We start from the raw sequence: 18,412 nt of genomic DNA on the forward strand, positions 1-18,412 counted from the left end.
GCAGCAAGTCTATGGTAGTTATGACGTGATCTAGACAAAGTGCGAGAGTGCTGGGTTTGATGAGCCAGTTGTCTAGATACGGAAGACGTGAGTGTTTTGTCTGCATAAATGTGCTGCTACCACCGCAAGACATTTTGTGACCACCCGTTGTGCAGTAAATGCCCTGAATGGGAGAAGTTTGAACTGGCAGTGGTTGCCTGCTATCACAAATCTGAGGTATTTGATGTGCTGGGGTCTTTTAGCCGCTGAGGTGGTCAGTGCCCATTGTGAGCCTGAGGCTGTCAGTGCCGAAGCTGGAGATGGTCAGCTTGGCGCTGATACAGTCAGCTTAGGCTTGTGTTTCAGTGCCAAGCCCAAGGGTAGGTCATCCAAATCTGTCTTTTGAAGCCGACCATGGCCTGACATCAGTGGTGGCCTGGTAGCCTTTGTTTTGGAGGGAGGTGGTGGTAGATCGGGGGAATCTAATCACAGCACGTTGCTCCAGAGGGAGAGCTCTCAATCTCTCATCTCGAGGACTGTGTCTACATCGGACTCAGAGTCGTCGATCGAAAAAGCTTCCTCCTCAGATGCAGAGTCCTCTAGCAGTTCTTCTTCCTCCTCGCCGACTTGACATCCAGTTGTTCGTAGATGTCGGGTGTTTCCTCGATCTCTTGACGCTGCATTTTTCTTCTGCATGCTCTTCGGTCCCATAGAGTTTTCTTGGAGTGAAAGGACTGGTAAGCCTCAAAGTCCTCCTTTCTCTGGTCGGAAGACAGATTGCAGACTTGGGGCTGGCTGGTCCGCAGGAACTTTGTGTAGGACATAGGACAGAAACGGAAGGGAGTCCGACGAATTTTAAAAAATGGCAGCTCGAAGGGCATGGCGCAGTGGGCCTCTGTTGGAGCATGTTGATCCAACGGGTGATGTTTTCCTGGTTTCGAAGCGCAAAGGACAGAGGTGCGCGTTCAATAACAAGACCTATGACAAGGGGTGGACAGCGAATGGAAAAAGCCCAACAAGATGGTCCCGACCCTGAGCTCAGCGAAACGCAACTGGACCTACAGCAGAAGAAAACAATCTAACAATGGAATTGTTGCCCATGCGCATTACCAGCAAAAGGAGGTATCACTACACTACACCTCATGACTCGAAAGACTTTTTGAAGACAAACAAGTTGCAACTTTCCAAACCAAATACTAGTTCTCAGAAGTATGCAGGGCATGTGTATCTACAGCCACACATGCCATCAAACACTGATATTATATGAACAATGCATGTGTGAACCAGACAAAATAGGGCAAGTCCTCTCTTACAAATAACAGCAATCTCATGATAGTTTGACAATTCAGAGACAACTGACAGATGTCAATCTCAGATGACTGAAGGAGAGTGATGTATTTATCAGTGAAGAGAAGGTGTCAAGAACTGAAGATGAAGCTTATGAACTATAAAACAATCCAGTTTTCAAAATACCACCTCATCTCTGCGTCCATTGTCTGCAGTGGTAGCCACTTGTCAACGGGGGTGACAGAGTATTTAAAAAAAATATGTTACTTTATGTTGGAAGAGACTGTTCCTTCTCTCCTTCCTCCTCAAACTCCCAGAAGGAAGCACACAGGCTTCAAGACTCCCCTCCAATCACGCTGCTGCTGGCAACAGCATGACAGCAGTGTCCTCATTGGTCTGAGCATCCTGCTTCGGCACTCAGACAGGAAGTAAGGCCCTGTGCACTTTACCCTCCCAGCTGTTCAATACAGCCGGGTGGAGAAATGAAAAGTGCGGTTTGGCAAGCCCAACATGGCCGGCCAAAGCATCATGCCCACTTATGTGCTCACAGCCCTCTTCCAGCCCAACCCCACCCTGCCCTAACTGTGCTCCAGAGGAAAAATAAAATGATAATAACGTTATGTTGTTATAATTTTATTTTTCCCTTTCTTCCACTGCATATAGCAGGGGGGCAAGGCTCCTCCGCCTTAGCTGAGAAGCCGCCGCAGATTGTCTGTGATATTATGAATTTAGCATGAAAATGGGTGAAAGTCAACACTGTCAGTTATCTACAATATCAATCTCAGCATTTCTTCAAAGCCTTGCATTTCTCCTTAGTAGGAATATATCGCTGAAGAAAACAAAGCTGGAGCATGGTTTGCAAGGAAATGGAAAACAACTTTGTTGAAACTAATTTCTTGCCCTAAGATGTCGTCATGGTATTGAAAAAACAGGTTTAATGGTCCAAATGACTGATGGGGGTGGAGATGTGACATTCAGGTGCACATTCAAATATGAAGTTGCCTGGTAAGCGCATTTTGTCTAGAAATGAACAAGAACTACTCCTATTTAATATCTGCTTGATAGACTAACACTGGCAGAGTCCTAGTGACAATATATAAAATCTTAAGGACTTTTTGGAGGACTTTTATGGACAGCTTTTTTTGGACACCACACATTTTTAGGCAACTCTCCAGTTCAGTGCTGCACCATGTACTTCTGGCTACAGATTGTGCTGGTCACCAGTTCCCTACCCCGTTAATCCAACAAAAAGCTGCTGCTTCAACAGTCCGTCTTACACAAAAGCCTCTGTCTGGTCAAGTGCTCTTCTGTTTTGCAGCTATTTGTGAAGGTAAACTCTTGCTGCATAATTTCTTTGATGGGAAAGTGTAAAGAAATGGCTCCCTGTTGCAGTTACCCCCCACTTTTTGCCTGATACTGATGCTGACTTGACTGAGAAGTATGCTGGGACCCTGCTAACCAGGCCCCAGCACCAGTGTTCTTTCACCTAAAATGTGCTTTTGATTCCACAATTGGCACAACCCTGGCACCCAGATAAGTCCCTTGTAAGTGGTACCCCTGGTACCAAGAGCCCTGATGCCAAGGAAGGTCTCGAAGGGCTGCAGCATATCTTATGCCACCCTGGAGACCCCTCACTCAGCACAGATACCCTGCTTGCCAGCTTGTGTGTACTGGTGAGAACAAAACGAGTAAGTCGACATGGCACTCCCCTCAGGGTGCCATGCCAGCCCCTCACTGCCTATGCAGGTATAGATAAGTCACCCCTCTAGCAGGCCTTACAGCCCTAAGGCAGGGTGCACTATACCATAGGTGAGGGCACCAGTGCATGAGCACTGTGCCCCTACAGTGTCTAAGCAATACCTTAGACATTGTAAGTGCAGGGTAGCCATAAGAGTATATGGTCTGGGAGTCTGTTTTACACGAACTCCACAGCACCATAATGGCTACACTGAAAACTGGGAAGTTTGGTATCAAACTTCTCAGCACAATAAATGCACACTGATACCAGTGTACATTTTATTGTAAAATACACCCCAGAGGGCACCTTAGAGGTGCCCCCTGAAACCTTAACCAACTATCTGTGTAGGCTGACTGGTTCCAGCAGCCTGCCACACTAGAGACATGTTGCTGGCCCCATGGGGAGAGTGCCTTTGTCACTCTGAGGCCAGTAACAAAGCCTGCACTGGGTGGAGATGCTAACACCTCCCCCAGGCAGGAGCTGTCACACCTGGCGGTGAGCCTCAAAGGCTCACCCCTTTGTGCCAGCACCGCAGGACACTCCAGCTAGTGGAGTTGCCCGCCCCCTCCGGACCCGGCCCCCACTTTTGGCGGCAAGGCCGGAGAAAATAATGAGAAAAACAAGGAGGAGTCACTGGCCAGTCAGGACAGCCCCTAAGGTGTCCTGAGCTGAGGTGACTCTGACTTTTAGAAATCCTCCATCTTGCAGATGGAGGATTCCCCAATAGGATTAGGGATGTGACCCCCTCCCCTTGGGAGGAGGCACAAAGAGGGTGTACTCACCCTCAGGGCTAGTAGCCATTGGCTACTAACCCCCCAGACCTAAACACGCCCTTAAATTTAGTATTTAAGGGCTCCCCTGAACCTAAGAATTTAGATTCCTGCAACTTACCGAAGAAGAAGACTGCTGAGCTGAAAACCCCTGCAGAAGAAGAAAGAAGACACCAACTGCTTTGGCCCCAGTCCTACCGGCTTGTCTCCTGCTTTCTAAAGAACCCTGCTCCAGCGACACTTTCTCCAGGACCAGCGACCTCTGAATCTTCAGAGGACTGCCCTGCTTCCAAGAGACCAAGAAACTCCCGAGGACAGCGGTACTGCTCCAAAAAGACTGCAACTTTGTTTCGAAGGAGCAGATTTAAAGACCCCTGCAACTCCCCGCAAGAAGCGTGAGACTTGCAACACTGCACCCGGCGACCCCGACTCGACTGGTGGAGAACCAACACCTCAGGGAGGACCCTCCGGCGACTCCGAGTCCGTGAGTAACCAAAGTTGTCCCTCTTGAGCCCCCACAGGGACGCCTGCAGAGGGAATCCCGAGGTTCCCCCTGACTGCGACTGCCTGAACTCCATTTCCCGACAGCTGGAAAAGACCCTGCACCCGCAGCCCCCAGCACCTAAAGGAACGGAACTCCTGTGCAGGAGTGACCCCCAGGAAGCCCTCTCCCTTGCCCAGGAGGTGGCTACCCCGAGGAGCCCCCCCCCTTGCCTGCCTGCAACGCTGAAGAGATCCCTTGATCTCTCATTGATTTCCATTGAAAACCCGACGCTTGTTTCTACACTGCACCCGGCCGCCCCAGTGCCGCTGAGGGTGTACTTTTTGTGTGGACTTGTGCCCCTCCCGGTGCCCTACAAAACCCCCCTGGTCTGCCCTCCGAAGACACGGGTACTTACCTGCTGGTAGACCGGAACCGGGGCACCCCCTTCTCTCCATTGCAGCCTATGCGTTTTGGGCACCTCTTTGACCTCTGCACCTGACCGGCCCTGAGCTGCTGGTGTGGTAACTTTGGGGTTGCTCTGAACCCCCAACGGTGGGCTACCTTGGACCCAAACCTGAGACTGGTAAGTGATTTACTTACCTGACAAAACTAACAAAAACTTACCTCCCCCAGGAACTGTGAAAATTGCACTGTGTCCACTTTTAAAACAGCTTATTGTGTTTTATGTGAAAAGTATACATGCTAATGTAATGATTCAAAGTTCCTAAAGTACTTACCTGCAATACCTTTCAAATGAGATATTACATGTAGAATTTGAACCTGTGGTTCTTAAAATAAACTAAGAAAAGATATTTTTCTATAACAAAACCTATTGGCTGGATTTGTCTCTAAGTGTGTGTTCCTCATTTATTGCCTGTCTGTATGTACAACAAATGCTTAACACTACTCCTTTGATAAGCCTACTGCTCGACCACACTACCACAAAATAGAGCATTAGTATTATCTCTTTTTGCCACTATCTTACCTCTAAGGGGAACCCTTGGACTCTGTATGCACTATTTCAAAGTAAGGAATAGTATGCACAGAGCCAACTTCCTACAGAAAGGATACGGAAGATACTCTCCAACTGTAAAAGCGGAGGTTCAGCCTTGATCCCAAAGTAGTTGAGTTGGAACAGGTTGGCTACAACACAATATGGTAGGCAGAAAATATTTACTTTTGCTATAAGGTGCACTAGTAGGACAGAAACGGATCATGATGCGGACTGACGTGCAAAAATTCTAACTTTATTCACAACCACATTTAGGTCTCTATTATAACACCTGATGTAACTATTCCGCATCTGCTTTGGACTGAGAAGAAAGATGACCAGTTTGAAAGAATTTGTTTGGTGAAGGACTGAGAAGTGGTGACTTCTGCTTCATCTTGAACCTCTGGAACTACAAGGCTCTTGAGCATTCAATATTCTAGGTACAAGTACAAAATGCTGCAGTTTGCCTCATCTGTGGGATGGAACATCATCCTGCACTCTAGAAATATATTCTGGCCCCGCTGAAAGATAAACCGCTTTCAAAATACTCTGCCTCACGTTTAAATCTGGAAGGCCCACACCAGCATAGGTACGGAACAAAGTCCAAGAAATACAGCACCCTCAGAACTCTCCACTGTAACAACTCAATCTCCTCTCAACCCCTAGAACAAAATGCAAGAGCAGACATTTTAAGCGACTGGAGACAGTTATGGGTTAGCCTTCACAGCTCTTCTGCAGCTCCAACAACCTTTTGACCTTCATAAAAAAATTAAACTAAAACCTATTTTAAATCAGAGAAGCTCCACTTCTTTCTTCTCCTCGTCTGGTAATAACCGTTTGAGAACATTTACAATCCATTAAAGAAATAAGACTTTTTGCAAAATGGGATATGGCAGAATATGTCCACTAAAGGCCTCAGCATTGAGGCAATTCATGTTTCCGTAATCACCTTGGACGGTGCGTTATCCCCAAGGCAGCACATGGGCAGGATCAGACCCAAGTAGCATGATCTGCAGAAGAAGCACCCCAACCCTGAGCATCGAATGACTCTATTGTGTACAAGTTACTTGGAGCTGGTGGAGCAGTGCAACATCCATTCTGCAGCATGAATGCAATGTGTGCTGTTGTTCTGCTGCTACATATCGGACTGGAGTAATGCTGAACAAAGGTGTGTTCTCTCGAGGGCTTTAAGCACCCCAACAATGCTCTTCATCGATATACTTGGGGCAGTACCTGCAGTCAGTTCAGATCTGAATGGCAGTGTATGAAGATGAAGAGGTCTCTCTCTCCCCCATCACCTACTCCCCATCCCCCCCACACACATGCCCGATCGGTCAGCTCAGTATACAAGTGAGTTGGGGAGATGTGACAGATAAGCAAAGTACAACGGAGTTGCACCGTCTGTCCTGCCCATTGGGGCCAGTGTCACTGCCAGCTGGATTCAATGTACCGCAAGAGAAGTCTGTTAGACTTATCCCTGGATTGTACCCACTCAACTGCAACCTGAGGCAAACAAAAGCTAGCATCAAGTTATCCAAAGGCAAGAGGGGTGCTGTTCCCCCACTTCTTCACAAAGGCTTACTAAATTTGCTTTAAGCCAGGTGTTTGCATGTGCACTAGTGATATCAGAATGCCAAGTAGCCATGTTGCATTATTATATTTCATTGCTCATCATAAAATAAAAAAACACAATGACCTCTCTCAGAACAGGTGGATACTGTGGTATACTCTAGGCCTTCCAATTCACCCTATCTGACAGGATTCCAGCTGAACCTCCACAATCAGCCTACCGACTGCTAAACACATTTAGGCTGACCACGGAGTTCAAGGTCATTACAGATGCTTTCTCCAGTCCTGAACGTTTCACGTATAACTCATTGTTCAATGGTGTGTAAGTCTGATTAGCTGAAAGGAAGAACAAGACTACAAGAGCCAGAATGCATTTAGTTATCACAGAATAGTCCACGCCTGGAAGCAGCATCTGTAACGACCTGGAGCGAGGCACGCTAGAAGCATTTGATTGTAGTACATGCATAGTAGCAGTGGTAACTACAAAAGTAAAACAAGAGTTGCAGCCAGTAAATGACTCTTACACTTTGCCTTAAGGGTCCTTGGCATCACAGAGGTCTTTTCCTGTGGGTTCATTCTCTTGTGTTTTCAGGGGTCATATTGGTTGGTTGCGCACTCAGATATGATGCAGAAAGCAGATACAGACTGGATCGCAGATAAGAGACTGCAGATTTGCTGCTCTGGTAGTATGTGGCAAGTGCAATGGAAGATGGAGGATCTGCTTCAACGATATAAAACAGCGATGGCAACTCACACACAGACACCTACTTACCAAGGAGTAGATGAACTGTCTTCGGGGTTTCCCTGTACCCCAAATGGAAAGTGCGGTGCCATTTTCTGCAGACATTTAAAACAACATCTGTTAGTTATCTGTATGTTAACATGTTTCCAGAAAAAGTTTAAACTGAAAACCACTTCTTAAGACTATCCTAAAATAATAATGGTTTTCTTTTTACTTGTACATGCTCGTGGTTTTGCAACTTTCTAATGCAACGAACATGTCGTCTTCTAGAGGTTTAAATTGCCCAACATCCACAAATAGCAATGCATTATCCAAGAAAATTTCTCCCGAACAAATTGCACGGGATCACTCAAGCCCTCACGTGTGTCTGAAATTCATTCTGCAGTATTAGGACCGGTCCGATGTTCCCGCTCCCGGATTGCCCGTGTACAGAAGCAAGTAATTACATTTTACTGGCTGGAAACTCCAGCTGGCAAAAATCAATGAGGTTTTCACTGCAATAGCAGCTCAGTCACTGCACTTGTCCTCGTCCAACCTCTTTCTAGTGGAAGTGGGATAATGCAATGCTGATCCACCCCGCCCAGGGCACTTTACACCTTCTCTCCCTGACCATCCCCAAACCTGCATCATGATTTCCCCCCCCCTCCCCCCCCCCCCCACCTCACAGAGAAGCACCTGCTCTCATTTACCACCTGCTCAGTGCATCCATTAACTTAAATACTTACTCTTCGCCTGGTACACTTTGTGGATGAGCCCTGGAAGGACATGTCCGTCCTCAATGTTGAAGTTATCGTACGGCCCGAAGACATTGGTGGGAATCCCAGAGGTGAACTTGCAGCCATGCTGTTGAAAGTACGCCCTGAGTCAGGGAGCGGGGAAACAAGAGAAAGTCCGCTATATTAGACAAAGGAGGAGGTGCAAACAGACTGAGCCAAAGGAAGAGAAAGAAAACAGGGTAAAAAACTGCGGGCGTGAGTGGTTGGTGAGTGTCAGAAAGGCACTAACTGCACTTTCAGTTCTGTTGCTTCCACCCATCAACCTGATCTATGGAAACTGAAGAGAAAATGGGAGACTTCAAGGAATTGATTATATTGAGGACAGGTGGTTATTCACAGAAGACAACATAGTAATGTATCCCATTCACTACAGATGCAGTGCTACTTAACCTGTGCTTTTCACAAGATAGACGGTCCCTAGCGTCAAATATGGGATTCTAACCTGCTCATGAGAGCTAGACCCCTTAAGGAAGACGTAATTAGAAGACGTAAACAAAAACAAAAAAAAAAAAAACACATTAAATTGGAAGAATAGTTAATTATGTATGAAAAACAAAATGGAAGTAGGAAAATGCAGTTTGTTAGATTCCTGTTTGTGTTACGCTGATTGGTATTTTTGGTTCAAACAACTCTGTTGTATTATGTCATTGGATTTGTAAAGCACGGCTTATCACCCAGTAGGGTATCCAGACACTATGAATCTAAGGCCGTCACATACATGATATGTTGAGATTATGAAATTTCTCAAAATGAAGCAAATGAAACAGAATAAATGTGTTTATGTGAAGTTACATCAACGCCTAAAGCAGCTGCACAGCATTTCTCCTTACACAAAACATTTTACTGCCTAAAAATATTTTTAGCAGGAATTTAACATTCTTTATGAGCTCAGTGCTCATCACCTGTTAGAAAGCCAATCACATTAAGTCTTTTTCCCTGGGGTGCATGTTATACACAGAGATGCAGAGTCTGGAAACAGAATGACCACAGGGCTCGGGTGGTGCCACTGTAAACTGCTGAGATAGTAGTGAAGGACGTCAAATGAACATGAATAGGCCAACATCTGAAAGGTGGGAGGGCTAAGCTCTTCGCCCTTGTCCTAGGTTAGTGAAAAAATCTGTGGAAGATGGAGGTGCCACATAAAAATACTTAACTGTTTGGATTTTGGATGAATAAAATGCAACTTTTAAAGCGCACAGCTACTCAAAGGAGTGTCCCAGCACTGTGCTTATTGCCCACCTCAAGGAATGTAGTCGGACAGTTTATTCTTGCTTAAAAAGCCCATTTTGTTTTGCATTTTCTTGAACAGATATCCGCAGGGTGTAACTCCAGAGGGAGTTAATTCCAGACAGATGGCCCAAGATAGGAGAAGGGCTGTCTTCAAATTCTAGTGCAGGGATTCTTAGGAATCCTAGCCAGAAGGATATAAGCCGACTGCATGGTTTCTAGAGGGGGCGTACAAGCTGATTCTTGCCCAAGGCTGCGTGCACCTGTATGATGAAGTGCCTTGTGGACTAAAACTAGTGCTTTAAAGGGGATTCTCTTCCTTACAGGGATCCAGTGAAGAGCATGGTGGTCTGGGGGTCATGCGAGTTCTGGGAGGCAGACTAAGAAGAATGCAGAACTTTCAGCCTGTTACACTGAGAAGTTGCACACTAGTAAGGAGTCCCAGGAAGCAGGCAGGAACAGGTACAGGTATTTACTCAGGAACTATTTCAAGGTAGGAATATCACAAAGTGCTACGGGTTAACCAGCTCAACTTTAAGCACCAAACTGAAAGGGACAGGGACACAGCACTCACGCTAATTAAGTCACACACTCCACACCAGGCTAGGCAAGAAGACAGGATATTACACAGCCTTTGATGGTCAAGCAGCTTAGTAAGTGCGATGCAGGCCTTTTGGGTAGCCTGCAAGTATGTAGCATAAGGCGTTGGCTCTCCTTGCTTCCTAATAGTAAGTTAATATCTCACCAGTATTAAGTATGTTCGATTATAACATGTACACAAAGAACCCTACATTGTTAACAAGCCAATGTGAACCACACCTCCCCACTTGGATTGATATGGAGTGTCCTGTAGCACCCAGTCCACGTCCGCGGTGTTAGGTCAGTACCTGTTCTGCACATCTATCATTCTCTTGGCGTAAGAATATCCGAAGTTAGACTCATGTGGTGGACCACTGTGAATCTGTTAAAAAAAAAAAAAAAAAAAGAGAGAAGAGAAGAGAAGCATTACTCAGTAAGTTTAGAAGCCACATGGCAAGTAGCGTTCAACATGGAGCGTAAGTGATTAAAGTGCAGATAATCAGTCAAATATATAAAACAACACAGTAGGTGGAGCCTAGCAAGACCAGTCACTGGAAGAGAAGCAGCAGACGTGCATTACAATGATCTTTTATGGGAGAAGAGGAAGTGCCATTGGATTGCAAGGATCTTCTCTGGGACATTTGATTACAAAGTATCCTATGGGAGAAGAGGCGCCAACATTATATACAAGGACGCTCAACAGAAGGACAGGCAACAATATTGGATTGCAAGGGTATTCTCTATGCAGAAAAGACAGCAAAGGCAAAGTCAAGGACGACCGCCCACAATTCTGGATTTATAATGAGCACAGATTTGTTGTAACTTATTGCAGATTTGTTCTCGCTCTGCCCTCACTGCTGGGCCCCTGACTGAGTGGCCATTTCACTATAACTGCATCTCAGCGGAGTTGTTGCGGGTGATGCAGTGGGCACCTGCATGGCGAGGCTCTACAGGGAAGCCTCACTAATTTCTTCATATATTAAGGCAGTCAGATCTGTGCTCTAAAGAGGTACAATAAGGCGTGAGTTTAAGGAGATTATTGGGGTTGGGTATGAGGACAAAGGGAAGATGAGAAGGTGTGTACCTGTGTGAATGTGAGTGACAATCTGACATCAGTAAACACAAAAGTGTTTGAAGAGGGGTGTCTGGAAGGTGGGCTGAAGACCATGGAATAGGGAGGTACAAGAAGGCGGAGGTATGCGACAGGCATGGGGAGGCTAAATATTGCAGACTCATTTTAATCACATTCAACAATGTAGACAACTGAGATGGCAGCTTCTGTGAGAATCATTGATGTACATATTCACTTTTGCTTTTAGTTTCCCCAGCAGATGGCGCAGTGATCTTCTTTAGGAGGCAGTGCCAGGACCGAGATTACAAGGATCTTCTTCAGGAGGCAGTGCCAGGACGGGATTACAAGGATCTTCTTCAGGAGGCAGGGCCAGGATGGGATTACAAGGATCTGCTGGCAGAGGCAGTGCCAGGACGGGGATTACATGGATGTCTTGGGGGACGCAGGGCCAGAACACAGACTGCAAGTAACTTCTCCTGGCAGATGCAGTACAGATGCTGCTACCCCCATTGGACTTCCTTGGCAGGAGCACATCAATGCAGATGCTGAGGGCTAATAGGGGGGCAGCGAGAGGAGAGGAGGGGTAGTGTGAAATACTAAAATTCAAAAAGAAATGCAGCAAGGGAATGACACAAGGATCCTCCTTCAAAAGATGGAGATACACGGTGGAGGCTTGGGGAGGGGGAGGGAGGGGACAATGATGTGCATTACAACTGGGCTAGAGTACATTAAGTAATCGCAACGAGAAGGAAGTGAAGGCAAGAAGCCTGGTGAGTACCACTTCATCACGGGGCAAGTGGACAGGTATCTATTACAGGAAAAAGGTGAAAGCCAAAGAGAAGAAGTAACCCGCTCACCATGGTCTCATCAATGGGGTAGCTGGTTTTATCTGGGAAGATGCAGGTGGACAGGCAGGAGACCACCTTCTGCACTTTCAGCTCGTACGCCGAGTGGAGGACGTTATCATTGATATGAACGTTGTTCCTCTACCAAAGAAAGAGAACATTAGACACAATGCATCTTCATTTTAAAACTACACTTGCAGATTTCTGCACACAGGCAAATCACAAAAATATTTACATCTTAGAATGTGAGGGAAAGAAACAACCCTTCCAAGATGTCTACATGTCCCTAACAGACAGTTCTAGGAACTGGTTTAGGCTGCAGAAATCTTTCACAGCCACACTGTAATTAAATTGTTTAATCCAGACTTTTACATTCATTTATAAGCAAATCTTTTTGTTTTGACCTCGACTTCTTGACTTTATAGCCTAGATTATACATGGCTGTGCTGGATCCTTGCTTTTGCTGTACTCGAAGACCCTGTACTGCTTACCACCGTCTCCAGCACCTCCTTGTCAAAACCACGATAACACAGTTAATTCCACTGCATCTCTTACTCTCTCCTGAGAGGCCTATCACAAACCAAACAATGATGGATTAACTTAAGCAATTCTCTTTAGGACACTGGTTTGTGAGCATGACCCATAATATGCACTACTAATTCCTTCCCCTAGTGCTAAAAACTTCCACAGGATGGATTCCCCAAATGTATGCCTCACTTTAGGAACATGACAGATAAACTAAAGCTACTCCAGGCAGAAGGACCAGTTTGAGGCTCTACTGTTACAGTGGCCAGGGCTGCTGGCTTCTGCAGGGTGACTTGGTAGGGAAGAAATATATGGTTAACTTCTAAGCTGTGGGTTTTAAAGTACTGAAGGTTAAGATATCCTCTAAAGCCAGACTCATAACAGTATACATATTTATAGAATTAAAATGATCAATTTAGAGTATTTTTTAGTTTTTTTACAGATGAAAATACCGTTCCTCATCAGACATTCTGGATGCACCCTCCTCTCTGCTGGACCCTAGCTTGCAATGCACTTAAGATGCACTTGAATACCTGGTTCTTCAAACAGGTTACACGCTGTAAACCAGAGGTGTGTTATCCTCGGAGCGTACATATAAAGCGGAAGAGCTGTGCTGAAAGCACAGGCTGGATTGGGAACAAGCTTGAAATCGGTTTGAGTGGTCAATAAATGTGTCACGCCACAGCTGCCACTTAGCCCCACGTCACTTGGGCCACCTACAAGCAGGCAAAGCATTTTAGTTAACAGCTCTATGCATGCTGGAACTAAAAAAGTGTACTTGGAGCGCGTTTAACCAAAGTCACAGTGTGAAACGTGCAGGCGGATAAACAGTGGGGACTGGCTGATGTCACACACGAGCCACGACACTGGACCACTTAGCAAATACGCAAAGCTACAAACACAAAACTCCAAATTCCAAGCAGAAGAATGTGGCTTTGTGAAGCTGTAACTAAATCCCAGTGGTCATGCGTTGAATGAAGCATAGGTTCTATGCCCAGGGGAGATCCTAAGGGACATCTCCTACCAAGATGACGGTGTGCAGCACAGTCATATGAGATTTATTCCACTGACCTCCAACCAGGGCCGGCTTTAGCGCTGGCGGCGCCCAATGCGACAATCTTTTGACTCACCTCGCCCCCCCACACCCCTCCAAAACCCCGACCTCCTCCTCGGATACCCTCACTACCACGTGGCAAAGTACACCTCATCTCTCCATAGCCCCTCTCACATACATTCATTTTTTTGTTTGTTTCAAATAGCTGGTAAAGGCTGGCTTCACTAATCCACTCGGCTATTCGCAAAGTACAGATCTGTTCCTTGCAGCTGGCACATTAACCCTCTACTCTACTTTATGGTGAGTGAAAACTGCCAGTAGACAAAACTCCGTCTCTCTCTTTAGCAAAACATTAATCCCAAGAGTTAGCTTGACATTTTTATTGCTGCCTGAAAGCTGCTGGACGCACAAGAACCTGGGCAGCATGTGCTTTTAAAAATGGTATCTTATTGGTTATCACAGGGCCCCTCCTGAGGGCAGTGTCCAGTGCGGCCACACCTGTCGCATCGCCCTAAAGCCGCCCTGCCTCCAACCAGTGACCGTCGTCGACAACGCCCATGATGTATACAGGCAACTTATACATTTTATTACAACACTTTGCAGGCCAAATACCAATTAGCAGTTTGTAAGGCTGCGCCCACTCTAAACTACAACTTTCTGGGGAAAACAGGGGGCTTAATCTGGAAGCCAAGTCCAAAGAACTGCACCTCACAACCGGTCAAACATCACAGTGAGCTTCGCAGCACCGGATGAAATCCAAGTAGGGCACACTCAGCTCTACATCCTTCCAGATTCAATCAAACGAATGCCACTGACCTCAGGAACGATTCAGCTGCCGATGTGCAAAACATAATTATTAATCACGGCTATAATAAAAGATCGATGAGCAAACAGAGCAAAAACATGAGGAATCAATTCATTGACGAACACGTCTCCGAAGATGGCCACTTCTAATGCTGTTCCAAGGGTTGGCTTTCGCTGTCAACTCTTAGACTCTCCTGCCATCTTGTGCGCAGGATGTGAACTGCAGCGACATATTTTCACAGAGAAGAGAGCCCAACAGAAAATGCGGACCTCCCGCCACCCTTGGCCCCCAACAACTGCAACTTTCCTTACGCATCTATGTCTGAAAGATAAACATCTGCCAAACAGTAAAATCGGTTAGAAGTAACAACCGTTATATAGCACTTAAGTTGTGGTTTTATATGGACATGTGGCTTTGGAGATCTCTTTCCTGCTCGAGCCCGACTTCCACTAGTAGAGGCGCCGTGTGTTGTGGTGACATCCTGCCTGACATGGTTACTATCTAGCATCCGCGTTACCCAGCACACTGTATGAATACGCGGTAACTCGAGGCAGTGCGTGTTTGAGAACCACAATTCACATCTACTGAGATGTCTGCTGGATGGATGCCAAGGGAACCATTTAATGTTGGCTATTCGTGTGCTGCTGTAAGGCTCGGACGCACGGGTTCTACGGAGATCCCCACGCACAGGTCCACCTGTCGTGTTGCGTGTGTGATAACAACCCTCAACTGGAGCGCTGAAGCATCAACCATGCTGGCTTCGTTGCAGGCCACCAGGGGTACAGACACAGGCAGCCAGGAAGGACTGCAACCACCTCATGCCTGCTCTGGAAGCTCTGCACTGGCTATCGGGGGTTTCTGCACCAGCCACTAAGCCTTTGGACCAGGGTCGTCTGTAGCGCTGGTGACGCCCGGTAAGACATTCTTTTTTGGAGGCCCCTGCTCTGTAAACACCAACTCATGACTTACGCCTCGGATTCCCTCACTACCACCCAGCAAAAGTGCCTCTCATCTCTCCATAGCCCCTCTCTCACATACATGTCATTGGTTTTAAAGTGCTGGTAAAGGGTGACATTACTAATCCACTCAGCTATCCACACAAAATACAGATCTGTAGTTTGCAGCAGGCAGATTAACTCTATGTACTTTATGCCCAGTCAAAACTGCCTCTAGACAAAACTCCGATCTCTCGCTCCAGCAGGAACATTAATCCCAAGAGTTATCTTGACATTTTTATTACTGCCTGAAAGCTGGACACACAAGGAACTGTGCAGCAGGTGCTTTATATTGTAAGTTATTGCTACACACGGCGCCACCCCCGGAGGTCAGAGCTCCCCCTCCATGTACGCGCCCAGTGCGGTCGCACCTGTTGCACCGCCCTAAAGCTGGCCCTGCTTCTGAGGAAAAGACCACAAACACCTGCAGAATTTAGGTACACACTGTACCCCTGCCAGAAACCGCTGCTCTTCGTATGACAATTTGACTCAATTAACGTTGGTGAGAGCATGAAACACGGACACTTAACCAGAGGGGTACAAGGCCCCGGACTGGGACGCCCAAAAACGCTCCTTGAGATATAAAGCATTGCCTTTTTTCGTTCTAGAGAACCCCACCAAAAGCTGATCGTCCGCTCAGTGTTCTTCGCTACGATCAAAGTAAAAGCTGAGAGTTGTTTTGGGATCAAAGCAATGGGGCATCTCCTCATCGTTAGAGGAGTGAGGTGGAGCACAGAATGCCGCAAGGGTGCAGTTTTGACTGACATGGAAAAGTGTCACAACACTGGGTTGAAATGATCCTCGTGTCTGCTGAACCAGTTTGTCTGGGAAGAAGGTAGTGTATGGTGGATTGACACAGAGCCTGGAGATTGGTCACTCGCTGTGCTGAAGTGATGACGACGAGGAACACAGTCTTGATCGTGAAGAGCCATAAGGGATAGCTGTGAAGTGGCTCAAAGGGCGTGCACATCAAATACGCATGGACCAGATTAAGGTCCCAATAGGGCCTTACAAAGGAAAAGGGGAAACATGTGTTGTATCTCTTTCAAAAACTGCATCACAACCAGTGACTTAAACAATGAAGGCTGATCTGGCAATCGCACAGAGGCTTAACTGTACCCAAAGTAAAGCCTTTCTGGTCAAGAGACAGAAAAATAACAGAACGGCTGATAACTTGGCCTGGAATGGGGTAACTGACTTGTTCTGCACCTGCTAAACAAAGGAGGGGGAGAAGGAGGGTTAAAGGGGAGGGTCTATCCTCCTTGAAGCTTCAGTAAACGTATTTAGAGACCCAACCCAGAGGAGAAAAAAAACTTTCACAGAAAAAAAAGTTTTTTTGTTAGAAAAATCCTCACCCACCAGGGTTACCCCTTGGTGGCATGCTTCATCATTGGGTTTCTTCCCGTTCTGCTGCAGAATGAGGTGTGCTGCGAACGACGGGCCACGGCAAGGTCTGCTACACCTAGTCACGAATTTGCACAGTCAGGCATATACTGTTTTCACCGTTGGATGCCTGGCTGCCAAAATGACCTCAACCACTTCCGAAGGAAGGTTGAAGGTGTTCAGCTGCTGCCCCTCAATGTCCAGGCATGAAGATGGAGATTACAAAGGCACATGTGCAGAACCCTGTCCTGTTGCTGTGACTGCAGCACGAAAAGTGAACACATGCTCAAGTCCAGGAGTTCTGGATACCATACCCTACATGCCCAATCTGGTGTCACTAGGATGACTTGGGGCCCAGTCAGTCAGTCCTGATCTATTTGAGAACTCAAGCAGGAGTGGAATCGGCAGAAAGGCATACAGGAGTCTCGAGCTCCACTTGAGGTGGAAAACGTCTCCAAGCAAGAGATGCCCTAGAAACTCCAATGCACACAAGTGCTGGCATTGCGAGTTCTCAGTGGTGGCAAATAGATCACGCCAAGGTTCTCCCCATTCGTGGAAGAGGCCCTACGCCACCTGCGGGTGTAATTACCACTTACGATCTGCTAGGTGAGACAGCGAGTTTGCCCACCATGGCGTTAAAAGACCCGACCAGATGGTTTGCCTTTATGGTCCAACCATTTCCAGAGATGCAGCACGTCCTGGTACAGGATCCAGGACTGTAACCCAACCTGTTTGTTGCAATGCCACATAATGGTGGTGTTGTCTGTGAGCACCTGAACCAGCCTCTTCTTGATCGATGGAAGGAAGGCTTTCAGCACCCAGTGGATAACCCTCAGCTCCAGAAGGATGATGTGGAGCTGGGACTCAGCCAGAGAAGAAATGCCTCTGATCTCCACCTTTCCCAGATGGCCACCCCAACACAAAAGTGATGCATCGGTCACCACTGTCAGTTCTGGGTAGAGGGGTCTCCCGACAACCCAATCGCAGTCAAGCAACCACTACTGCAGGTCTTTCACAGTATCTACTGGAACATCAGATCTCAATGCAAAGCCTGCATATGTCACCCAGCGTGCTCTACTAGCAGGACACAGAAGGCCATCAGTCCCAGCAGCCTCAGAGTCGACCTCACTAAAAACAAAGACAGAGATTGAAAGATTGAGATCATGGCTAGAGTTCCCTTGACTCTCTTTCCCGTGGGAAAGGCACCCGTTCCATTTCCAGAATGGCTCAGAGGAAGGGGAGCATCTGAGGAGGAGTCGGGTGTGACTTTGGGATCATGATTGTGAACCGCAAAGATGATAGAAGGTTTGCAGTAGTCTGCAGGTGTTTGACGACTGCCTGGAGTGAGCCTGCCTTCAACAGCCAGCTGTTCAGGTAGGGGAAGACTGTCACCCGTGGCCTCCAAGGGTGTGCTGCTACAACTTCCATCACTTTTGTGAACACCCAAGTGGCGCAGGTGAGACCTAAGGAGAGAACAGCAAACTGAAAATGCTCCTTTCCCACTAGAAACCGCAGGTAGAGTCAATAGGACGGCAGGACAGGAAGTGAAAAGAGGCATCCAGTAGTATAACGCAACCATCCAGTCTTCAGG

At 46.9% G+C, this 18,412-nt stretch overlaps 1 protein-coding gene across 1 annotated transcript in view; it reads right to left on the reverse strand.

Annotated features, from left to right (window-relative positions):
• The window catches only part of LOC138282898 (GDP-L-fucose synthase-like), an 83,747-nt gene that overhangs the window by 39,375 nt on the left and 25,960 nt on the right, over window positions 1–18,412 (reverse strand). Inside the window, exons 4-7 of the mRNA XM_069220909.1 lie at window positions 12,072–12,200; window positions 10,451–10,524; window positions 8,286–8,419; window positions 7,591–7,655 (exon numbers count right to left, since the gene is read on the reverse strand). Of these exons, the coding sequence (XP_069077010.1) occupies window positions 7,591–7,655; window positions 8,286–8,419; window positions 10,451–10,524; window positions 12,072–12,200 (402 nt within the window). The remainder of the gene's footprint in view (window positions 1–7,590; window positions 7,656–8,285; window positions 8,420–10,450; window positions 10,525–12,071; window positions 12,201–18,412) is intronic.

This window comes from Pleurodeles waltl, chromosome 2_2 (genome assembly GCF_031143425.1).
Source record: "Pleurodeles waltl isolate 20211129_DDA chromosome 2_2, aPleWal1.hap1.20221129, whole genome shotgun sequence".
Taxonomy (NCBI): domain Eukaryota; kingdom Metazoa; phylum Chordata; class Amphibia; order Caudata; family Salamandridae; genus Pleurodeles; species Pleurodeles waltl.